The following is a 25429-nucleotide window of genomic DNA, read 5'->3' on the forward strand; positions in this document are numbered from 1 at the left end:
AGCAACATTTAACTGGGAGCTAGAGCTGCAGATAAATATTCCGATTCTCTGTGGGGTGTCTGGAAATTAGTTTTTATAGCAAGGTCATGTTTGCAAAGGGAAATAGAGCCACCAGCTGGCAAAGGCAGCCCAGAGACTGTGAAGAGAGGTTACCAGAGCTTTGCTGCTTCAGGGTGCCAGGACCCTGCTGAAATGCAGGCAGGACAGTTTGGAGATTGGAGGAATGTGGCATAGGATGGAAAGGGGCAGAGTTTCTCTTTTAGTCAGCAGAGATTGATAAGCATCACAGCCTGTGTCTCAGCCCTGTAAGCGGTGCTCTGCAGTATACGTGGGCTAAAGGTGTCATGGCAGATCTGCAGGAAACTGATCTGAGGGCTGAAACAGCACAAGAGGCTGTCATTTGGATTAAGGTATATTAGCAAAGGTTATGTAGACTTCTGAATTCCTCCTCTGCAACTGTTGGCTTGACAAGCATTCGTGATGTCTTTTCCTGATAAATCATTATTTTAATTAATGTATTTAGTCCATACATGTATGTGTGTACAAACACACAGATGTGTGTAAGCATATATACAGGTTTGTGCTTTCTCCTGGGTTCAACAAGACTCTCTGCCATCCAGGCAGGGGAAGGTCACTCATGTGCTCAGTTGTATCAATGAAGTCTTAACAGTCAGTTTTGGCATTCCATGATGCCCAAGCAATGGCAGGAATCTTGAGAGGCCTGCAGAAGGGGAAGACAGGAGAGGCTGGGGAATTTGTCCATGTTTGTGCCATCATATTATTCAAATAGACATGTTGCTTCTGTTTGTCAACAGTTTGGACAGTAATAATGATTTTAACGAAGTGCCACCATGCTGGAAAGACAGACGAGATGGAAAACGAGAGAGTAGCTTGCTGTATGTGCAGTGCTGCTGCCTGGGTGTTGGGTGGCCATGGCAGGCTGTAAAGCCTCAGCAGCAAGAGCAGAGCCCTGTGTCCACTCCCGTGTCCCTACTGCTTGGCCAGTGCATTGTGGTGACACAAGTACATAAAGGCTGATCTCAAAGGCAGATCTTCTCCACTGCCCGAGCCCAGCCTGTCCAACCGTCTGTACTGCTGGTGGATTAAACCAGATAAAATCCAAGCACTTCTCTTGCCTGGGTGATTTGGTCTACAGCATTTTGGTCATGCCAAAAGAATGAAAATAATTTTTTAAAAGGTAGTCCTTGAAGCTCAACTAAACTTGAGGAAAAAGTGGGTGCTTGGTTCAGCTTTAACAGGTTGTGCAAAATTTATTCTTGCCTAGGAAGGCTCTCTAAGTCTCATTGCTTTAAAGCCTTTGATCGTTTCCTCACTGGTTTGTTCATTTTTGTTATATTCCACTAATGGGAGCTAGAGCCAGAGTCACCTGAAAGCATTCTAGAAAGCTGGTTAAGTATCCCACGGGACTGTCAGTGAGACACCAACTCTTAGACACGTTTGTGGGTTTCTCTGTTTCTTGAAATGCAACTGGAGTTTCCCCCTCAAACAGGCTCAGGTGTCCTGTTGGGCTGCACAGTCACCTTCAATGCACCTCAGCCACTTCTCTGATGACACAAACGCTTTGGAGTAGGGAGCCAAAGGCTGTTTGCACAGAACTTCAGAGCTGAGGCATTTTTCTTTATAAAATCCTGTTCTACTAGAGCTTGTCTCTTCCTGCTTGTCATCAGGGCTGCAGTGGGATATAGGTGCTGTTTGGTGGTGTGGCATTTTATAACTTTGTTTTGAGAACTTTCTTTCTAGGTACTTTTTCACCCATTTTCCTGGCTGAACTGGCAGTAATTGGTCTCCATTTGCAGCTGTAGGTGGAGAATCCCTACAGATTATGGGGTCCTCTGGTCCTGCAGAGGCTGTTTCCTCTGGCTCAGGGCTGAGACAGGCTGCTATTTAATATGGGAAAGACTTGTTTTTCCTGCAGTGTGTGCTATGCCTGTTCTAGGGATGTGTGCTAATAGCTGTACAGAGCTTCAGGGCCCTTTCTGGCTCCGCTCAGTAGTTATCCCAGCCCCCTGCAAGGTAAATCATAGTAATCAGGCTTATTTTAGACAGCCATAGAGCAGTTGTGATTTGACCAAGTCCCTGCTATAGCTGCTTGCACATACTCTTCTCTAGGGGAGACGACAGCAGGAAATTTTTAGTCCTCAACCTGTGCAGGAGGGTCCACCCCAAAAAACCTCCATATTCTGCTTTTCAGTATCTAGAGCTGCTCATCCCAACGGCACCAAAGGTTTTAAAACAGTAGTTGATATCAGTCACCCAGGAAATGGGGAAAATTGCTTAATAATATATCCCCTAAAACCTCCGTGACTCATTGCCAGAACTGCCTGGCTCTTCCTCTCTGTAGCTTAAGAGGTGGGAGAAGCCACCCTGGGCAGTGGGCATAAGGAGATGGAGTACTGGCCCTTTCCCTCTTTACCTCTTCTTTCCTCTCCACAGCTCCTGCTCAGGCCCAAATCATCCATGCTGGGCAAGCGTGCGTGGTGAAGGAAGACAACATCAGTGAACGCGTTTACACAATTCGGGAGGGGGACACGCTGGTCCTGCAGTGTCTGGTCACAGGACACCCCCGGCCACAGGTAAGCCTTCGGTCTTGCCAGTCACCCCTGCTCCCCACAGCACTTGTTTGTAGTCTCCACATAGTGGAGAACTGTGGGCAGTGGGGTGTCCAGCTTTCTCCTACATGTTGGACTCAGGCGGGGATGCCCCATTTTGCAAGCACTTAGCTTGTTAAGCTGTGAAGCATTTAAGCTCACTTTCATGGAAAACAGTCCACAAAGCTTTGCAGAAGCTTACAAAGACCTTTTACTTGTCTTCAGTATGTGAAGTCCCTCCAAAAACTGAAAGTCTGAACAGAAATCATTATACAATGCACCCTCAAATCTTTAACCCTCTTAGTACAAAGTAGAAACAGCCTAGAAGAGGCTTCCCACATGTGCTTGCCTTTAGAGTTGGTCCTTCATGGTCCATCAGTCTCTCAAGCTTCTCTGGATGTACAGCCAAGGGCACAATGCTCACGGGAGTTTGGGAAGTTGTTGGTAGCGCCCTTCACTGAGCCCCGTGCAGAGCCTGCTGGTCATTGCTTTGTGGACACTGAGCAGAGGCAGATTCAGACTTGCAGCACTGGACACATCCATGCTGTGGTCAAAGACACAGTCCAGTGGGGAGATACAAAGCTGAGCTTGGCTAATGGTTGCAGTCCTTACTTGGGGTGCCCAGAGGCTTGCACAGCTTCAAGCCCGTGCAGCCACCTCAGCACCCTTCAGATACTCAAGCTGGGCAGTTCAGTGTTAGAGTGGATGTGTCCGTAGAGGTACTGGACCAGAGCATAGGTCTGCCAGCTCTGAGACAGAGCGTGGTAGGAACAGCAGCTGGTGCACACTGCGAGGCTGGATGTGCCAGAATACACTCAAGGGAGCCACATATAATATATGTCTTGGTCCCCTTCCTCAATCCTGCCGAAGGTATTTGTGGAGAGAGGCCATGAATCTGCTTATGCCAGTTAGTGTCTCTGTGGACTTGCTTGTGAGGAGCTACTTGGCAAAGAGGTGATGACAAAGGCAAAGATTTGAAATGGTTTTTCCATCAAAAGAATATCCTGGAAACAATAAAAAGAAAATTACCTGAGCCAAGTCAGCAAAAACAACCAGCCTAGGCTTGTGACAGTGATGGACAAATGATACCTGTGTGCATCAGAAATGGGGAATTTGGTAGCAGTGGCCTAAGGTTGTTGAATGTGTGGAAAGGTCCTGGCAGGTTGTAGGGATTTGAGCCTGAGTAGCTAGAGAGATTTCTGGAGCAGAGCCTGTTGCAGACAGCGGGCTAGTGGGCAGCACTCTGGCTTGTCATTGCCCAGATCTCCACGGGGGACATCAGAGCCTGGAACCAGGCATGACCAGGGAGACTGGAACCTGCGCATATAAAATGTGGCATGCATCCTATTTCTGCCCTCCCTCCTAATGGATAGATTTCTTCCCCAGCTAAGCTCTTATCCTAACCTTTGTTTAATCTTCTCTTTCTCTTTCTATCAGCCAGTCATTAAAGCATGAAAATGTGGCCAAAATACTAAAATGAGATTGTGATTGAAAAGATTAAAGAGCTGGCTGAAGTGTCCTTCAAAACAGGAGACTCCAAGAATCTTGGGGCCCTCAGACAATTTCATAAGCCTACAAAGGCTGAATAAATCCATGGTCAATAGCTCTGAAAATCTGCTCAGCCTGGTGCTCTGGGAATGAGATGTAGGCACCCCTGCTCCTTCTAGAGCATCAGTACCAATCAGGTGAAGGCAGTGAGCTTTAGGCAAAGTCTGGCAGAGCGGTCAAGGTATTTGGTTCATCTTATCTATGGCCAATGCTGAATGAAAGTCTCTTTTTTTATGCTGGCTGATCTCAGTCCCAAAATCTAGATTGTCACCAGAGTAGGAGGCTGGTGGTCAGCAGCCTTTAGAAGGGAGGTTGCAGACATAGAAAACCAATGGGCTGAGAAAAGTTGTCTCTCTCTTTCATTGTCTGGAGTGCACAAAACAAGGGGGAAGCTTGTACTGCCACTGCAAGGGCTGTACCTCATTGCAGATGTAAGAGTAACCCTCCAGTCTTTCGGATTGCTGCCTTCTTGCCACCATTCACCATGAAATATCATGCAGCTCCGTTGCCCCTGCAAGCCAGGACCTTAAGACATGTAACATAAGGACAAAGAGATGAAAAGATGGCTTGAAATCTGAAGGGATTTTTTTATTTTCTTTTTCTGTATCTTTAGAAACAGAGGAAAAGCTTGTGTACTGCAAAAGGATGACTTACAAAAATAAAATACACAGGGGTTCCCAGTGGGAAAGGGGCAAGAGTCAGATAGCAACTGCATTTTTTCACTCATGGAAAAGCAAAAAGCAGAAATAGCCTTGCTGTCCAGAAAAAGATGAGTGTGGACTGCACTAAAAGCTCTGTAGCTATGAGCTGATGTCTGCTGTAGCATCATGGCCTACCAGCCACATGGGGTCTCAAGGCTGAATGCTGAAAGTCCTGTGCTGTGCAGATAGTGGAGTAAAACTGAGCAAGCTGCTAGGTTTACAGAATCAGAGCAGGAGTGGTAAACATGCAGTGTGTGTCTGCGTGAAGTGAGGGGTTTTCCTGGGGTCTTGGACATGGGGATTGGTGATGGACCAGAATCAGCACCTGGCCTGCTGAGACATACTGAGATCAGTAGTTGAGCTTTGCGAAGTCTAGTGGTGCTGTAGGACCTCTATGGAAGAAGCTACGGAGGAGGGGGAAGAGCAACAAAGGGAGCTCTGCTGAATCTTGGGATCTCTATTTTGTGTCCCTGATTTCATTTCTCTCGTTCTTCTCCGGCAGGTGAGATGGACCAAAACTGCTGGCAGCGCGTCGGACAAATTCCAAGAGACGTCAGTGCTTAACGAGACCCTTCGGATTGAGAAGATCCAAAGGCTGCAGGGGGGCCGCTATTACTGTAAAGCAGAAAATGGGGTTGGGGTCCCTGCCATCAAGTCCATTCGAGTAGATGTGCAGTGTAAGTCGTTTAGCGGCAACCCAGACCTTCCCACAGTTCTACTGCATGTCTCTGCCTTGCTGCGGGGCCAGCAGGGAGCTGCATTGCCCTAGGACCACGTGCACCTGACTCGGGAGCAGAGGGACTGGTGTGGTCTCCCCAGTGGTCTTTTTTGCCTAGGAGATTAGATCCATCCCTGATAAGCATAGCTCTGCTGTCCTTGTGAGTCATTCTTAGCTAGGTGCTGTGGTGTCTGTCACTGACAGGGTTCCCTAGCACTTGTCTGGGATGTAGCATTGTGGGTGGCTTCTGCTTTCTTTGTCTTCATTTTGAAGCTGACAGTGCTTGAAGCAAGCAATATTTCTTGAAGTTGGTAGTGTCCCAGATGCTGGGGGCATTCCTGAAACCAGTGTCCTGCTCCCAGCATTGCTACTTCTGTAGCATGGTGGAAACAGCCAAAAATTCTGGAATGCAGCTGAGGAGGCTGAGCTGTGATAGGGTGAACGTGAAGGTGACTCAACATTTCCCTGGCTGGTCATAGTGCCCATCCTTCTTGAGTCCTGGACATGCTGCTAGTGGCTTTCCACCTTGGGCTTCAAGTTTTGAGGGTTTCTCTTAATGTTTTTTTCTTGGATTTAATGTTTATTCTTGGACTGCTGTGGTCAAAAGGGAGGGAAATTAAACTTATGCCATAAGTCCCCTATGGGAGAAATTCAAGATTTAATATCTAGGCAACTTGTGAAGAGATTTGCACTCTTGGAGAAGATTACCATTATATTGTCCTTGACTATACACTATTCCAATTTTCTCCAGGCCAACTAACACCAAATACCTATTATATCATATTATCTGAGAAGGCAAGAGGCTGATACTAAAAAGTTGTAAGGTATGATAAAGCAGCTGAATCTGTCCCTTAACCTGTCATGAGCTGTTCTTATGTTCCCTCTAGCAAGAAGGTCCTTCCTTCTGAGCTGAGGGGCACTGTGGTTATCTGTCAGTGGAACAACCTCCAGGCTTCAAAATCCCAGTACATGCCTGGAGTCTGGGCAGACCTTCTTGCTGACAGCAACTGCTGCCTAACTGCTTCCTTTTAGTCCTGCTGTCCAGCCCAGCTGTGGTGTGACTCTCATAAAATGTGCCACAGACTTGGGCATCCTTAGGTTTTGGCAGGTTCACGATCCACAGTCATATTGTATGGCTGGGAGTAGCTCCCATCTCTGTTCCTTCCTTGCCCTACTCTTTATTGGAGTAGTGTAGTGTGGGCACCTTCCTACCTAGGCTGTGGAAATGGATTGCTTCAACAGCAGCCACTGTGGATAGGATGAGTGTTTTGTTCATTGGCATTGCATCACTTTGTTTAGAGAAGTTCTGACACCCACCCTAGATCTGCTTGGCTTCTCTGCCTGTTTCTTCTCCTACATGCAGTGGAGGCATATGATAACTCTCCATTGCAAAGGATACTTGCTTTTGTCAAGCCTCAGTGTGACACCTTGCCAGGGCCTGTGTGTCTAGGAACAGGAATGTGCCATGAATCTCCTCATGCCCTGAGGGTGCTCCCATGGTGCAGGCTGGAGCTAGAGTGATGTAGTGTCCTGTGGTCCCTCATGCAGCTCTGACCTGTAGAACTATGGGGCTAATGGGGTGGCCAAGGGCTTTCTCATACTAACATCTACTCTGCAGATGGACTTGGTACTGCACCTCTGTTCTGCTCACTCGGTTTTTGGGGAGGAGAGACTATTTTCTGCTAGTATTTGCAGTAGGTACAAGGGAACACATGGGAAAAGCCACAGTTTTTGTTGAACGCTCACCCAGGCAACCTTCAGCTGAATGAACCAGAATTTGAAAACAAATCCGTTCTTTTCCTGCATCCCATTTTGTAGTTAGAGGTAAGTAATCACCCTCATGTGTACCTTGGTGTCCTTGACAGCTGCTGCTAGTCCTCAGTCATACTTTTGCTATTCAACAGCGAGGTTGTGCAGAGAGCATCGTTGGTGCCAAGAGGATATTAAACTGGAAACACTAACCCAGGTAGCATGATATTCCTTTGCCCCAAGTGGGCATCAGTGAGGCTTTAAAGTATTGGTTAGATACTGGCAGAGAGGCAGCTGCTGTTCGGAGTATTTCCATGTGGGAGAAAGAGAAAGTAAAGAAAAGAAAACAATGAATGGTTACAAGCTTGTATTGTGTGTGAAACATCCCACGTGATCATCTCCATGGGCAGCCTTGGGCCAAATTTATCATTTGAGCAGCTCACTGACATCAGTGGCATTACTTGTACATCAAGGACATACATATTGTCGTAGGTCTTATTTTAGCTTTTCTCAGGAGGGCTAGACCTAGAGCTGACTGCTACAAAAGAAGGCTGAAGGATTCAAAGGAGGAAAGTTTTAGCAACCAAAAAGAAGTTGTTGTTTTCTGTGTGGGGAGTAGTTGGGAGCCAGAAGACTGGGATGGTGAGCTTCTTTGGTTAGTAAGGGAAGTGTTTTACCTGCTGAGAAACAGAGTCTCAGAAGGATGGTAGCTACAGAGTCACTCATGTGAAATTTGAACACATAGAGGAGGGTTAAGGACAAAGAAAGAGGAAAAGAGGAGAGGCTATGCTCAGCATCCTGGTCCAAAAGAATTTGATGTTCAGTCACCCTATGGCCACATGAAGACAGCACTGTATGGAGAGAAGCCCTTTTTTTCCATCTGCATGTTTTTCTTCAGCTGTGAGTGTTTTTTGGTTGGTGGAGTTTTTTTCCTGGGATATTTTTTGTGTCTTGTCATTATTCCACTAATGGCTCTACTCATATCTCTGAGGTATGGTCAAGCAGACAAATTTCAAGTCCCATTACAATTGCTGTCTGCCGACTCATTAAAAGAGGCAAATCCACAAGTTGACACTTGTGATTCAGCAGAGAGCATATGTTGTTTGGATGACATGTTAGCAGAAACTCATCCCTGCTTCCCTCTTCCTTACTGGAAGTCAGATCTCCAAACTTAGAAATCTGTAAAAGAATATATTGTGAAAACTAGGTGGCATGGGAGGGCAGGAGGTGATGAGCACGTTGGCGTGTGCAGAGGGCCATGCTGGCAGCACAAGAGGATACTTGGTACAAGTACCTCAGTTTCCCTGCAGCTGAAGATGAGGTCATAGCGTTCCTGAAAATACAGAATCCTTTAACTTGAGCTCTAAAGGTGCCTTATAAGACATACTTAAAGACACAGGGACTGATTTCAGTTTTAGAGGGCCAATTCTTGTTGTCTTGGTTTGAAAGACAGCTGTCTGCCAAGGAAGGCAGGAGCCTCCCTTGAAATGAAAAACTCAACCCCCTTCCTGCCAAATTCTACAATTTTGAAATCAAGGGGCTTTTAGGCAAAGATATAGTAAATAGGAATAACAGTTCTTTACTATTATATATCTATATGTGTATAACCAGTTGAACAAACAACAATAACTATGGCAGTAACAGCAAACAATCACAAACCCAGTCCCAGCCTTCTCAGCTGTCAGGCCCTTTCCCCTCGGGTGCAGTTCCGCTCGCAGCCGGCAGGGGCGCTGGTGGCTCCCGGTGAGCAGGGCAGGTGCGATGGTTCCCCCGCGCCTGCAGGGGGCGCTCCGGAGCGAGCTCGGGGAGCACGCGACACTGGCAGCCTGGGATCCCGGGAAGGGATGGGACAAAGGCTTCACAAACCCCTGGGCAGCTGATCCCAGTGTCCGGCCGGACCCTCAGGAACAGCAGGCTGGAATGGCAGACTGGAACGGCAGGGACAAGCACAAATCCTGGATGGCAGACGAGATGGATCAAACTCCAGAGCTGCAGCGGGAACCCTGGGAGGTCTCTGCAGGCAGGGCGTGTGGGGCTACGATGTAGCGAAGGCTCGAAGCAATATTGGGGACAGGGCAGCTGCAGCTCGGCTCCCTGTGGGGCAGGGAAAGGCGGGCTTGGGGTCCCAGGGTTTCTCCCTGAGGCACCCAAGCAGATGGTGAAAAGATTCCTCTTTTAGTGGGGTGTTAGGGTCCCGGTGCAACAGCCGCTCCAGTGAGCAAGCTCCACTCACGGTAGAAGGAAGGCAGCCGAAAAAGCAGAAGCCTGCAGTGCTGACGAATTCCCTCCACCAGGATGGCAGCCTCTCTCTCTGTCCTAACTCTGAGAACAACCGCCCACACACCCAGGTGAAAGGGAGTAGCCCGTTGGACCCCTCCCGCTATGGCCAGATCTTTTGTTTCTCCCAAGCACCCAGCAATTTGTCGCCCCGGCAAAATATATGGGAAAAATTCCTCAAGAGGAGAAAGAAAAGAGAAGGGGAACTCCCAAAACCCCAACACTTGTCAAAAGGGATCTTTACATTTAACCTCAGTCTCAAAGTGGTTCTGTGAGGAGAAAGATCCACTGCCTCTGAGGTTTCCCCCATGCTACGGTGATGTTGAAAATTGATACCTGCTGCAACTTCTGAGAAAATCATCCCTTTTCAGCAGGTGGGCAACTGTAGAGGGGCAGTATGCTCTGTGTGGATGGAGAAAATCCTCTCCCTGCAGGGCTATTGCTTCTGTCCTTGCAAGTGTAGCCACTGATAACCATTGATTCAGTCATGGTGGCTGCGTGTCTGGTGCAGGTACAATAAGGGAATTGAAAGGAGCATCTTTTGTAAAGGGAGAAAACAAAAGAATCTGATCAGTTTAGGGAGGGGTAATGGAGCTGCAGTGAGTAGAAGCTGCTGAAGAAGGACAGTCAATACAGACTTTGAAGAAAATACACAGAGGATATTTAATAGGAAAAGAGAGAAATTATACATACCTATTACAGTGTTTTGCATCTCATCTTCCCATGACTCCCCAAGAGATTTGCTCTGTCTAGATGACTTTCCAACTCAGCTCCTTGATCTTGTCCTGATTTCTTACTTTCATTCTTTGTCTTGAAGGTTTGTCATGTCGTTTGTATGGACATCTCACAGCGATGAGCTTAGCCCCATGATTTCAGGAGGGATTTGGGAACCAGAAAATGGAGAAATTACGATGGAACAGAGCTTCCTGGGATCCTTCTGAACTCTCACTGAAGTAGAGAGTAGTGATTTTCTGTAGGGGGGGGGGTGCCATTCAGGAATGTGAGGCACCCCACTGCTCTGAGACACATGGCAGGCAGGTGTTTTTTTGGGGACTGCGTAGGGATCTGCAAACCAGAGACTGCTTTCTATTCTCTGAAGGTTTATGTGGGGAGCGGGAGAATTCTGGCTTCTCCTGTTTGTTCCCTTTAGATACTGGTTGTATTACCTGCCCTCAGATCAACTCTTAAATCAGCAGTTGTCATCAGCCAAACATGTGGGATCTTTCCCTCTCCTCAGTGGTACCTGGAGCATCATCTGCTCTGCAGGCTGTACATGCAGACCAAGCTTTGCTAACAATGGCTGCGACCCTCCTTACCTCCCTTCCAGATCTAGATGGGCCTGTTCTCACCGTTCACCAGACCATCAGTGACGTACGTGGCAGCTTCTACCAGGAGAAGACCGTCTTCCTCCGCTGCACGGTCAACTCCAACCCACCAGCTCGCTTCATCTGGAAACGGGGAGCAGAGACACTTTCTCACAGTCAGGACAATGGTGTGGACATCTATGAACCCCTTTACACACAGGTGAAAATAAGCAAACCTCTGCCAACTTGTGTTGAGTGTCTTGCTGATGCAGGGCACTGTAGTGGATGGTGTTTCCTTCCCTGCATGGATTATGATGCTGGGGAGAGGGTGCAGGCCGCTGCAAGGAGCACTGCCTCCAGAAGGGCCAGTAGACCTTCCTTCTGCATGCAAATTCACAGGGTACAAGAGGAGTTGAGCAGTAGGAGGGAGTGTGACAGCCTAGGAGGACCTTTCCCTTTTTGTCACTGTCCCTGAGAGCAGTGACACTGCTCCCCTAATGAGGTTATGCAGCTGTTGGATGGCTGAGACTAAAATCCAAGCAAACAATCCCAAGATTGGATTTCCTCTATCTCCCATCACTAATTTTTTTTCTTAATTGAGTGCCCAGGCTCTGTATATCAGCGAAGGGCTTCCTGTTTAGCAGCAGTGTGAGCAAATGGCAGGTATTGCTGTGGGATCCACGAGCTTTTCTTAATGGCCACAAGTAATGGGGAGCCCAACTGCCTGGGCACTCTGTGACTGTTGTCCTGTGACAAGGTGTCCACATAATTTCTCCTTCTTCTGCTTGCCTGTGTTGGACTTGCCCTGCACAACCAGATTTCCCCTCTACACACTACTTTCTTCACAGTAATTAGCCTGCCAATGCAATGGGAGATGGAAGGGAACTTTTCTTTTGCCAGGGCACTCTGGGCATGTTACCCTAAGCTGAGCTCAGGATCTGAATGTCCTTTAGATGCTAATCAGCCCCAGTACTTCCAGCAAGGCTGCTAGGGAACACATGGCAGCGATGGGTGGGAAGGGAGGGCTGAAGGGGCAGCTCCCCAGGGCACCTGTTTTATCCCAAGCACATTCCTGCATTCCCAAAGCTGGGCCCAGAGCACATTCTGGCTGGATTTGATTTCTGAGCAATGCCCCAGGCCACCTTTAAGTTAATGTAGTCATGTTCATGTTTTATTGAAACACGCTGCCTCTGTAGGTCATGGAAATGGGCATCCAAATGGAAATGTTCAGGGGGATGAGGAGGGAGGAGAGAGCTGCAGGTTAGTGGCAGATTTGCAGAAACGCTGTAGGTCAGCGCTGCTGTTTGGCCCTGAAGACAGCTTTGTCTGTGTGCTATGTGGCTCCCAACTAGGACATCCCTGGCCTTAGAGAAAGCCACCATGGGTTCTTCCAGTTTTCACTAGGCTCAGTGTAATTAACAGGAGACATTGCTTAAAGAGAGGATGTCTTAGGACTTGGGATATTTTCTCTAGCTAAATAAGGCATCTGGCAAAAATTTACCATGTTGCAGCATTAATGTTTAAATGACCCAGCATGCTGCAGCTCCTGTCAGGCAATGCTCCCAATATGATGGGTCATTCCCAGCTCTGAAAGAGGGTGTTGGGACTGCTGTGCTCAGACAGGCATGCCCTTGCAGTCCTCTCCTTAACACCAGCATAAGCCTCTAAGTTTGAGTTGGTGAGAGTTGAAGTTAACAAAAGCACACCTCTGCAACACTGTTGGAAGGGGAAAATCTTTCTGGAATGTTTAACAAAGTACCCATCGCTGGAGTTTGCAGTGTTGTCTTAGAGATGAACCTTTATCAGTGTCAGGTTTGAATAAGCTTTTACATTAAAAATGAGGTGAAGACTTCACTGTTCAAGCTTTTAAAAACTTATTTGCTCTGAAGGTTTATACACATATACCCAAATTTACTAATCAATACACAGGATACATGTGACCCTGTAAGTAAGTAGATGACAAGCATATCGTAAATGCCATAATTTGTGTGGCATAGCAACAATTATCAGGGGCAGGACTTTCTAATTCACTCACTTCACATCCTTGTTCTCTGCATATTGTCTCTGCTCATTGTCCAGTCTTTCGAGGTTGTCCTCAGGAGGATTTGCCATGCTGACACCTCCTCACACTTGCAGGCAGCTATGGAATGGTTTCTCCAAAAGAGATTCAGACAAACACAAGGAGAACAACAGCAAAAAGCCATCAGTGGAAGACATATGGGTTGCAGAGTGTGCAAACCATAGGATGCAGCTCAGAGCTTGCTGCATTCCATAAATAAAAATCTACAGAACATGTCTATCGTTAATGTAACAACTTGATTCTGTTTCTATAACAAGCCAGTAACTAATGGAGTGCAGGCAGTGATGTTATTTGTTACCTTAGAATGAGAAAAGTCTATCAAATTCTCTGCAGTCACTCTGGATTTACATCAGCATAAATGAGATTAGAATCTGGATAAGAGGGATCAGAAAGTTTTGGAAGTTCTCTGAGTATTTCTCTGAATTTTTTTTCCTCCTGTACTGCAGATTTCTACAGCATAACTGTGAACTTGTCATATTTAGACCAGTATTAATGCCCCAATCTGCTCTGATTTGCTTTGGTTTGGCAATGTTGAGTCCCGAGTGACTTCCCTTGGGTTCCTACCGACATCTCAGAGTTAGATCTCAGGGTCTGTTCTGGGCTGGTTAAGATTTGTCATGTTCTACAAGATGTTTCTGGCAGTAGTTGATGAGAAATTATGCCCAGACCTGTTTGGCAGTGCTTTCAGGTTGTGTCAGTCAGTTGCTGGGTGTTTTGAGAAACCCCGGAGGTGAAAAGACCATTGCAAACATTTTGTGTCTCCTTTATACAGAGCTGGGGGGACTTGAAATCTGCACAGTTCCCTGAAGTTTTCGTGGGAGCTGCTGGTAATCTGTAAACTTTGGGATAGGATATGGACTTGGAATGATGATCTCTGCTCTGTACACCTGTGTCTTTTTTTGCCCCGATTTTCCCCAAATCCCAGGGTGAAACCAAAGTCCTGAAGCTGAAGAACCTTCGACCTCAGGATTATGCCAGCTACACATGCCAGGTGTCTGTCCGCAATGTCTGCAGTATCCCTGACAAATCCATCACCTTCCAGCTCACAAACACCACAGGTGAGAGGGGACATGAAGGGTCCCTGCAGCACTCTGACCCTTCACCTGCTCAACAACCATTACTCCTCCAGGAGGATAACACAGCGCTCTGCCCAGGGCCTGCAGCACCTCAACCTCATTTACATGGCTGCTGGGACTACAGATCCTTCACACAGAAGTCTTGTGACCAGGGCTGCTCTAGTTTCTTGTAGCACTGCATATAGCCACTGCCTTGGCCAGGACTGCCATGAGATCATTAAAACAGACTATGTGTAGGTGTTGAAGCACTATGTAGCTTCTAATTCATACTCTGTTTTATTTATTTATAATTCTAAGTGACTTTAAAAATAGATTTGATACAGTCTAGAGCAGGGCAGTGCTGCAGCAGTTCCTACAAATAATTAATCCTTGTGTGACTCCAGCCTGATTTGCCAGGCTGTGCTCTAAGCACCTCCCAGGCAATGGGCTCTTCTGGTGCTGGTGTTTGTTGAAGGCATACTTCTCCAGTGCCTTCCCAATAAATAAATTTTACACTCATATTAATACTGGCAGTGCCTGAGAGCACTTCCTGTTGTGAGCATATTCAGTTTGGTGCTGCTTGCTTGATTTGCAATAAGTGATTGATAACTGAGTGTCATGTATCAAATACTGGCAAGGACTTGATTGCAACCTGTCCATTAAAAAAACCTAAACCAAAACCACACAATAAAAAATCCTCACCTGCAAAGCCCCCATGTGTGTTGAATATTTGCAAATAATAAGTAAATGTCAGGAAATTGCTTCCAGCCCTGGGGTATTCCATGATCAGAGAGAAAGGCATTGTAGTTGTTTGAATTATTCACCTCTCTAATGTAACACAAAGCAGTTTGCATCCCTTGTGTCATCTTTGTGCAGCGGAAACAGAACTTTTTTTGATGTTGTTAACTGTTGACGGGATACTGTTGAAACTGTTTAAATTATGTTTATTGATCTGACTTGAGTTCCGAGGTGCTGAACAATAGTTGCCTTATTTTATGTAGGAAGAAGCAAAATAATGAGCTTAAGAAAGTGAATTATAGCTAATGTCAGAAAAAAGTATTCTCTTTGTAGTAAGATCTCTGAACATGTCTTGAACAACTCACCCTATTAGCTGAATTTCTCTCAGGATGAGAGTGTAGCAAATGTTGAAATATTCCCTTTAAAAACTTATCTTCTGTTCATGATGAAGAAAGGGATATTATACAGCTCTTCTTCCCTCTGTGCCTTTACCTTTGAAGAGTTGGAAAATCAAATTCCTCTTCATGTCCACTCCCCCTGCCAGCCCAAGCACAAGGAAACTACTCTTCATTTCAATCCAGCCCCTTTACTAAGTGAATGGGGAAAATGTATTTTCAGGTTGTACCCGGTGAGAAGTCAGCAATATGGTTTAATTTACACCAGCTTCTTAAGCACATCTGTCTAGGGGTGGTTTTTTTCCCTGTTTTTTTAATTATAGATGCATATTTATACCTAGTTACAGTGGAGCCTGCCCCTGCAAGTTCAAAGGGGCCATGGAAAATGTGTTCTTAGCAAATTGTATTAAAAGTTGGCAGTGAAAATGAAACTGGCATTGCAGTGTGAGCAGGGTTTGTGTTAAATAGCATGACTATATTTAACATGAAATATTATATGGGTTACTTGCCCTGTAGGTAGCATTGTGCACAGATGAGGAAATATTTAAATGATTTTTTTTAATTCTCTCATTTTTTGCCTAGGTCTTTTCTGTTCCCCTTGCACTTACGCTTTCACAGCTTCTCTGGGCTTGGCTGTGCCCAGAATCCTGAGCAGCTTTGCTCAAGATGCCTTTGCCTTTGCAACTGAGAAGGGCCCAAAGGGTGCTGAAATGCTTGGAAATTTCTCTCTCATAAATATTTATAGTTCCAAGCACTACAGACCTTGAGGTGTATTGGTGGGTCAGATCAGGTCAGGCCAGGGTAATCTCCTCAGCTCGTTTGCTGTTCCTCAGCTGGCTCCTCAGCGTCCTTTGGGCAGATCGTAGTCTCCAGTAAGGAGATGGACTTCTCCCAAGCTCTATTCAGCAGCTTGGGCCTTGCAGCAGGGAATGGGTTCTGTGTCTGCAACCTTAGTGGGAAGAAGATGTCCCTGTTCCTCCTCTGTTCTGCTGCTGTTGCCTGGCTCCAGAGCAGCAGGTTGCGTGCACAGAGCCACACAACCAGCTCAGAACCAGGCTGCCATCACCTGCTCCAACAGGGTCAGCCTGACTTTTCCCCTTTCCTCAATTTCTGCAATATTAAGCAGCCCAGCTGGTTAATTCTCCTGCAGTTTTACTGCAGCAAATTGGACTTCAAAGGGAATTGAAAGCGATTCTTTGTTTTTAATGGTCCCCTCGCTGCTCGGCAGACTCTGCCAGCAGGTTTTCTGAGCCAAGAACAAAAGGAATTGCCACAGGTTACAAATAAATGAGAATCATCTCCTGCATAACAATGTCTGCAGTCTGTTAACCTCTGTCTGCTGACAGGAGTGGGAGTGGGGAGTGGTAACCCATGCAGGCTGCCACAGCCAAGGCTCCATTTTGGGGGATGTCATGGGAGCTTGCTGCCTGGAGCTGTGCAGGTGGCAGATTTGCAGTTTTCCTGCCTCCTTCACGCCTGCACGCACAGCGTGCCCTGATGCAGTGCTTCAGGCATGCTGACCAGCATGTCACCTTTTTAACATGTTGCCTTGCCCAGAGCTGGGCAAGATGAGTGTGGCTCAGATATGTGCACATCCAGCCCTAAATCTGCAAGAGCCCTAAATCTTAACCAGAGCCTGCAGGACCTCTGGTTTGTACTCCCCAACTCTGACACCTTCTCTCTGGACATAGGCTGGTCTCAGGCTTTCTCTGTCTCTGACAGGGATGGTGGAGATTCCCAGGCAAGATGCTGCATCTGCCAGTTTTTCTGTGCACTGTGAACCTGAGACCAGTTCAATGTCCGAGGGCAGAAACAGCTATTTGGTGTCAGCTACACCGAGTTAGTGACAGGAATGTGTCCTGCCCAACCACGGTGAGTTGAGCTATTGTGTTTCTAGGCTTCATAGTATCTCTTGAAACTGCCTGGAGCTTGGTGAGGATGTACAAATCCTTCCTTTGGCATTTAATATGCATTAACCCTCCCTTGCACACTATTTACAAGACTCCTGCAAAGAGACCTGCCAAAGTTTCTTTGACTGCAGGCTGAGGCCTTTTCCAAAATTCAAGGGCCTCAAAATGGCCAGTGCAAGTAGCAGAAGAGCCACCTTCTTCCTTAGGCATAGCTGGCCACCTCTGACACAAATAGCATGTGCAGTGGCCAGGGAGGACATTATATTCAGTTCATCAAAGCAATATCCCAGCACGGCAGTAGTTGTGCTACTAAATTATGGCACTGGTGCTGAGGAGAGAAGAGTCCTCCTCGCCTTGTTTGTATGGGCCGTAATTCAGAGATCCAACACAAATCCAGCACAGCTCATTAACACAGGGTCCAGGGAGAGAAGAGGCAGAAATAATGATGCTGTTAAATCAGGCTTCATGAATATGGAACAATGTCTTATTTTGCATTATTATGGCTGTTACTTAAAACATACTCCATGCTTTTGTGCTGGGGACTGCTACTTTCTCAGCTCTGCCTGGATAGAGCCAGTGATAGTGCTCATAGAGGCTTTGAAAGACTTTTCATGGAATGAAACAGAGAATACAAAGGGAAGGATTTTGGATCGGTTCCTGGAGGGGGCTGTAGTGAGAAGGGTGCAGAAATAAAATGAAACCAAAAAATGGGTATCCAGGCATTCAAAGGAGAGATTGTCTAGACACTTTGAATCAGTCTCAGCTCAACTGAATGTGAAGGGAGAATCCCTGTGATTGTGATAGCCCCCAGGTGTACAGAAAAGTGTATTAGACACCTGAGGAGGTGAAGGAGATTAAGAGCAGGTTCAGAGCTGCTGTTCATGGTCTGTTAAGGTGCAGACAAGTCCTGGACTGCCATATCAGTCTCCGAGCTACAAGGACTATGTGTTTGGCAAAGCCTTTGCCTCTCAAAGATGTCTAGTTGGGTGTGAAAGATAGAGAGGCATATCACGGGATAGCTGAGGATAGCTTTTTTGAATGACAGACCTTCCCTAAAGCTTGCTTCTTGGGATGGAAACTCCGAATGAGAGGAGTGGTTTTGCCCCAGCTGTCCTTGAGCACAAGCAGTGGTTGGGTTCAAGCAGGCTCCTCTGAGCCTATCCTTTTTCCTTCACCTCTCCATCAAGGCTGCAAAGGCTTCCATTGCTGTTATGCCTGGCTGCATTTGTTTGCATCAGGAGTCAAGAAACTTCAGGCCTTGGGTTTTTCACTGCCAAATGTTGCCTGTTTGCCACCCCTATATGTGCAGAGTGGGTTTATCAGGCTTTTCTTCTGACCTGCATCCTAAGCCATAGAGCACCTGCACTGAGCACTGATAAAATGTCATAGCTACTTTGTGCCCCAGTCCTAAGCACCGGTGGAGTGTTTTCTGGGGCGGTGTGAGGTCCTGCCTGCTCTGTTTCCTAGCCATAAAAGAGCAGAGTGTTCTCACTCAAAGACATGGTAATGATCATGCTTTAGATTCACAAACACCTCATATTTGTAATCAATTCATAGATCCTGCCAGCTGTCCCTACTCAAACCAGCCATCACCAAGAACAAGTCATAAAAAGTATGAATCTGTGCACAGGCAAGTGGATGGGTCTTTTTCAAGCTCTGAAGTGTCCCTCTATGTGCTTTTCCAGCCCCACCTGCTCTGAAGCTGTCTGTCAATGAGACACTGGTGGTCAACCCTGGTGACAACATCACTATGCAGTGCTCTCTGATGGGTGGTGACCCACAGCCAGAAGTGCTTTGGTCCCACTCTCCTGGCCCAATGCCTCCCAATAGCCTTGTGCAAGGAGGCAACCTCACCATCTGGAGGATCCGCGTGGAGGACTCAGGCTACTACAATTGCACGGCCATCAACAATGTGGGGAACCCGGCAAAGAAGATTGTGAACCTGCTGGTGCGCTGTAAGTTGCCATTTTTCTCTGAGCATGTGTTTTCAGGGAGCAGGGGAATTGCATTCCTCCTGGCTGTTCTTGTACAGCTGAGGGCGAATGTGATATTTAGTAGTAATTAATATTCTGGAGAAGTGCCTGTGCAAGTTTCTCTGCTCCCAGCTGTGCAAGCACTGCTTGCAGCTTCATCCTAGACTGTAGCCTTATCCTGAACTGGATGATCCCAGACTGCCAGATGTGAGTCCCTTGGGACATTTTGTGGGAACATAAGTGGGAGAGGTCTTTGGGCAGATTTTGCATGGAAGTGTTGCCTTCCTGAGGAGCAAAGAACAGTTTTCCTGTCCTCTCCAAGACACTTTGCTATCCCTAACCAGTTTTGCACTTCTGTTCATCTCAGCCATGAAGAATGCCACGTTCCAAATCACCCCTGATGTGATCAAAGAGAGTGAGACCATCCAGTTAGGCCAGGACTTGAAGCTCTCATGCCATGTGGATGCTGTTCCCCAGGAGAAGGTTGTCTATTCCTGGTACAAGAATGGGAAACCAGCCAGGTTCTCAGACCGGTTGCTCATCACCCGCAATGACCCCGAGCTCCCACCCGTGACCTGCAGCTTGGAGATTATTGACCTGAGATTCAGTGACTATGGCACCTACCTGTGCGTGGCTACTTTCCAGGGAGCACCCATTCCTGACCTCAGTGTGGAGGTGAACATCTCCTCAGAGACAGGTGAGCCTCTCTCTGGCAGGTGGGGAGCCCAGAGGAGTGTTTGGCATCACTGGCTGCCCCACAGCCCCATGCCTCTGGCTTTTTTTAAAAACCTCACATGTGTGTCTTGAATGCCAGTGGAGAAAGGTCTTACATCCTCAGGCAAGCACTTGGCTGAGACTGGAGATGGGTAGTAGTTACAACTTCTCAGTCAGATGTGCTATGTAACCAAGCAGATCTTCCTTTATGTTTTCTCCCTATGAAAAGTCCGAAGTGCACTCCTGTCAAAGCTACAGAGACACCTTTACAGTGCGATTGTTCAAACAAACCTCCTCGCTGTGAAGGAAGGAAGAAGGGGTGGTATTTCAGCAAATTTCAAGTGTCTCTTTGCTTAGAGGGGAGTAAAAGAGAAAGAATGCTACTGTTTCTTCTCTTTGGCATTGCTTATGAGGAATTTACCTTTCTTCAGAGTTGTGTCCAGGGTACTGGTGTCATCTGTCATAGCAAATTCTGTGAAGGCAGTTAATGTTTACTGGATTGCAAATGCAGTCTCTCTTGGGCACTCTTTGTAGGAGTCCCAGTGTTATAAATGCCTTCCCCCTTAAAATCAGGGTCAAAGCTTCACCCCATGTCTTGGTGAGGGCAGGACCAATATGTCAGTATTTGTCAGTCACTTTGGGGACCAAAATATAGAGTCTCAGGGCTGTCTTTCTGTTTCTGGGGAGGTGGTGGGTCCAGCTGTGCTCTCCATTATATCCATGTCATTGTGCAGCCTTTCCAGGACCATGAGGGTACAGCACAAAGAAGCTCTGGGTTAGTAATCTGATGGAAGACTCCTCAGGGGAGTCAGCTGCCCACAGATTTTGACCTGCACCTTCACAGAAGGTTTCTTCTCAGTCCCTGGTTGTGCTGGATCCACAGGCCAGGCTGATCTCACTCTTGATTCTGGATGATGCTCACTTCAGCTCCCCAGAAAAAAAGTGCTGCAACTACTTTTGATGCCTTGGGAAGCCCTTGTCTCCCATTAGAAATACTGGGGCCAGCCTGCTCCCAATAGAATTGCTTCCAGTTCTTGTTGGCAACCTGGAGACTGAGCCCTGACCGTGCAGTGGATCTACTGAACACTGAAGAATGGTCCTTCATTTCTGTGGGCAGCCATGGAAGGTAGGAGCTCTCCATGCCAGCTGACACCAACCCAACAGGGAATAAAATTGGGGGAACTCCCCAATCCTGGTGCAAAACTGGCTCTCCCAAACTTGCGTGGCTGATACCACCTGGAGCAATCCTTTTTGCCCAAGATCACTAGATGGCAGAGTGCAATTGTGTTTCAGACTGCAAGGGTAGGAGGCTGTGAAGGGGTGGGAGACCCTGGATGATCCCACCAAGAGGCTTGGCAGTGTCTGTCAGTGCAGGTGTTGGTCCAAGCACCAGCCAGTTGCTGCCTTAAAGGAGGTATCTGTGGTGACAGGTTGCCTGTCTGGAGGAGAGTGAGTCCCATGTGCTTGTGTGTATGCTGCCAATGAGGAAGGGAAGGAGGGCAGCCTGGGGCATTTTGAAGCCTCTCTTTGGCACCCTGGGCCAGCATGACCACTTTGTGTCCCAGGGAATGAAAACAGCCATCCCTGCTGGAGCAGCCCTGCATGCAGCAGCCATGGCTATCCAACGGGCAGCATCCCCACAAACAGCAATGGGCCACCTCCAACATGTGGTTCCTACATAAAACACCAGGTTTTCCCCAGACCACAGGATCAGAGCAAGAGGACAGCAGCAGTGGCTTCATGTTTCCCCACTGAGCAAAGCCTGAGCTCATCAAAGTGGCTGCCTCCACTAGCAGCTCAGAGGAGAAAGCTTTAATTAAAAAAACCCCTTCAAATGCAATTTACAACTTTTCCTGTGGAGAAAATTGCTGCTCGCCAGGTGAGCGGCTGCCGGCAGCGTCAGCACTGAAACTGCTGCCGTCCCTTCGCACCGTGCAGGACAGGGCGTGATGAGATTCCCCAGCCCACAGGAGACCTGCAAATTGAAAATGTGGCCTCCCTGTTGCATAGGGAGGTCACTGCAGAGGGAGATTAGGCTGGATTCATCCTAAATTTGCTCACAATGAGCTGCAGGCTGTAATATGTACAATTACCATAGCGCACTCTCCTTTGCTGGAGCTGAATCGAGCAAATGTTGGTCAGACCAGCTTGTTACAGCTTCTGTAGTCCTATATTTGGATTTAAATGGAAATGAAGTACATGGCCCTTGCAGTTATGGAAGTGTCAATCCAAGTGTTGCCACTGTCAGCAGGAAGGGCTGAAACAGGAGCTTTCAGAAAAGATCATGGCCATATTTACTTCATATGAGCTGTTGACTCTAAAGTCTAACACATAAATTGTCAATATTACATGTGGTATAGCACAAAAATCCCCTTCCTGGGTTCTTGGAGGAATTGGGGATGTGAACAACAAACCTCTTCCTACTGACATCTCTGTACCCTGCATTCATTGGGTTTCTTTTGAGCTTTGTTGATCAGCAAAGTTGTGTTTATCAGTTCATAGCTGAATATTTCTTTGAGTGTTACTCTGCCTCCAACTCCAATCTCAGCTTGGCAGCAGTTCTGCTGGGTGAGCTCTTCCCAACCTGGAAGGAATGCCAGGCAGGAGTGATTGTTGCTGGGACCCATCTCTCACTCAAATGGTTTATTGGTGTGAGAAATTCACAGTGCATTCACCAACAAAAGCAAAATAAATAATAAAAGTAAAATACACAACAGAAGTAAAATAAGCAAAGACACTTAACAGAACTGACTCCTTGCTGTGGTTTAAGAACAAACAGGGATCTTGGACCTCTGAGAAGGCTGGAGATGGGATCTACAAGCACTAATCCTTTAAGTCTTGGTTTTGGTCTGACCTGGATGAGGGGACTAGATACCTCAGCAGATACAACTTCTATTTCTTGGCCAAAAGACTGCAGTTCCCCTTGAGAAATTCACTGACCAGAAATTTAGAAATGGATCAAAGAGGCTTTTGGCTTTGTGTTCCTTGATGCTATCCCTGCAGCTGGATAGCGTTTTGCAAACAGAAGGATGGGAGCCTGGAGTTGGCTCCAATACAACTGGCACTTCCCATTGATAGTGGGATACACTGTTGGAAAAACTGGGATCCTCCTTGGTACCCTGCAGCTCCAGACCCTGTAGGGTAACTTGCCTGGACAGTGTGTTTGTAGAGGGGTTGCAGCGTGTCAAGTGGAAACCTCTAGAGTTCAGGGTTGTTGGTGTGACTCAATCAGAAGCATCTCTAGAATGTTTGTTACTTGCTGAAAAGCTGGTATAAAATGATTCCCTTCTTATCTCCCTTTTAGTGCCACCAACAATCAGTGTCCCTAAGGGTCAGTCCACCATCACTGTGCGGGAAGGCTCCAGGGCCGAGCTGCAGTGCGAGGTTCGAGGAAAGCCGAAGCCACCCATCATCTGGTCCCGGGTAGATAAGGAAACTCCCATGCCTTCAGGGACAATGACCATGGAGACATACGATGGGAAGCTGCATCTGGAGAGCGTGAGCCGAGAAATGAGTGGTACCTATAAGTGTCAGACAGCCAGGTACAATGGATTTAACATCAGACCCCGGGAAGCCCTGGTGCAGCTCAACGTGCAGTGTGAGTACAACCATACAGTGCTGGAGTGCCTGCCTGAATGCTTTTATACACAAAAGCCTGGGGACTAGGCAGGGTTGACCTTTCTTACTGGGCTGAAAAGACACATCTCTTCTGTCTGGGGACCTTTGAACAGTTTATTTTTAATTGGTCAGGCTACACAAGGCTAAGGGCGGGGTACCATATGGCAAGCGTGTTGCAAGTGGAGAGGTGTTGTGTGTGTTTGTGTACAATGGTTTCTATTTCTGTGTCAGGGGATGAGTGCAGCTTCACCAGGTGTGTTTATATTCATTATATGTGTGTAAAATACCTTCAGGGTATGTTAGTAGTTTGTAAAGTCAAACACTCAAAAGGTAGCAAATTAATGTTACTTAGGCCATTTCCACACCACAACCCTTTCTTCAACTTAGTTACCCCTGGATATGCCTGAATCATTTTGCCTGGAAAAGCAGTGCTAGGCAGACCTAACAGGGAATGTATACTCCCAAATGGTTTTCATGCAACCAGGCTGTGAGTAACAGAAAACTGATTCTTAGCAGGTGTAGTGTGTGGGGTGATTTCAGCTATGGGTGGTTCTCCCAGCCCCACTTGAAGGCAGCATTTGTACACAAAGGTGAACACAGAGGGTGCGATCCTGCATTGGGTGACATCTCCATCCTTTCCCTGCAGTGGTTTCTCCCTGCAGAGAAGTGAGTGCCTGCTTAGCTCCCACAGCTATTGAGGTGTGTTTTGACATGCAGGAGTCTGTGCTCTTTCTCTTAAGAGATTTCAAATCAGACTGGGGGAAGGCAGCTGGGTAAAATAGCTTGGCTCTCCCTGCAGATCTCATCCCATTAGTATGGTACGATTGCTGAATGCTTGCAGAGTACTCTGAGCAGCGCGGATCTGACAGGTGTGGGGCAGGCAGGGAACAGGTTAATTTACACCTGGGCATGCTGCCTCTGGGCTGTGACTGACGACCCTCTACACACAGCACAGCAGCACTCATTAGACATGCTGCCACACTTCTTCCAGGCTCACTCTCCAGGAGTAAGAGAAGTGAGACCGGAGCAGACAACCTGGCTGAAACCAACCAGACACACTGCTCACAGATGTGAGCTGCTGGGAGCACAGCAGTAACAGAGGTGTGTGAAATCCTGCAGGCACTTTGAGTATTTGAAGAGTCCCTTTTAAAATTATCTCTGTCTATTCAGGAGCGTGGCAGGATTAGATTACAGGATAGGATAGGGAAATGTGTGAAGATTTCTGTGCACGTAAGTATGTGTGGAGAAGCTTCCCTTAAGCAGGGTGTAAATGTGCAGCTTGGTTTGAGCTCTTCAGGAAGGCAGCCTGGTTCAGTCATATGGGGCTTGGAGGGACATGGCAGGGAAGGTAACTTTTGGTGACATCAAGAGGTGATGAGACATGTCTCAAAATTTCCCTTGAGAGTGAAGAACCATCAGACCTGCTGGTGTCCCCGGTTTGGTGTTGCTTTTTGAAAGCTGTGTGAACCTCGCTTGACCCTCGCTGCCCCTGCAGAGGGAGTAGCAGTGCTGAGCTTGGGATGAATTCAGTCTTGCTGCGTGGTCTGGAGGGGCATCACAGCCCTGAATCTTGGGCTGAAGGGGAAGGACATGACTCCCCACACAAGAAAAATGGTAGGTGCAAGTCAGAAGCTGTCTGGGGCAGAGACTTTGATGTGACTCTCAAGAAAGCAAAGATGTGATGAACTTCTGTGTAAAGAGTAACTGAACGTACTTTTCCTATAGATTTTCCCGTGACCAAGCAATGCTTTATTGTGATCTTGCCCAAGTAATGGTCATATGGTCCATGTGCCAGCCCACCCAAACAGCCCCCTTCCCTTGTCAATCAGTTCCGTGTACCCTTAGCTGAAGCTGAGTGTACACCTGAGCTGTCTCCTCCTGCCTGGAAAATGTGGAAGGACTTTATGGTGGCACTGCCTGTTCTGTGTGTCAGCAGGCAACTTTGGTTTCAGTGCTGTCATTGCTCTTTCCATTAATATGAAAAAGAAGCTACAAACCAAGAAAGTAGGGCAAGAATTGCCCTCATCCCTTTTACAGCCT

The 25429-nt window shown here is 47.2% G+C and overlaps 1 protein-coding gene across 4 annotated transcripts in view; it reads left to right on the forward strand.

Moving 5' to 3' along the window:
- Positions 1-25429, forward strand: part of MDGA1 (MAM domain containing glycosylphosphatidylinositol anchor 1) — a 152733-nt gene that overhangs the window by 46219 nt on the left and 81085 nt on the right. For 3 of the 4 annotated variants that reach the window (XM_010391803.4, XM_019281293.3, XM_010391804.4), the window contains 7 exons: positions 2455-2594; positions 5361-5535; positions 10930-11126; positions 13912-14044; positions 18770-19039; positions 19425-19754; positions 23076-23369. In XM_010391803.4, the coding sequence (XP_010390105.1) occupies positions 2455-2594; positions 5361-5535; positions 10930-11126; positions 13912-14044; positions 18770-19039; positions 19425-19754; positions 23076-23369 (1539 nt within the window). The remainder of the gene's footprint in view (positions 1-2454; positions 2595-5360; positions 5536-10929; positions 11127-13911; positions 14045-18769; positions 19040-19424; positions 19755-23075; positions 23370-25429) is intronic. The other variant, XM_019281291.3, reaches the window with a different exon arrangement.

This window comes from Corvus cornix, chromosome 3 (genome assembly GCF_000738735.6).
Source record: "Corvus cornix cornix isolate S_Up_H32 chromosome 3, ASM73873v5, whole genome shotgun sequence".
Taxonomy (NCBI): Eukaryota; Metazoa; Chordata; class Aves; order Passeriformes; family Corvidae; genus Corvus; species Corvus cornix.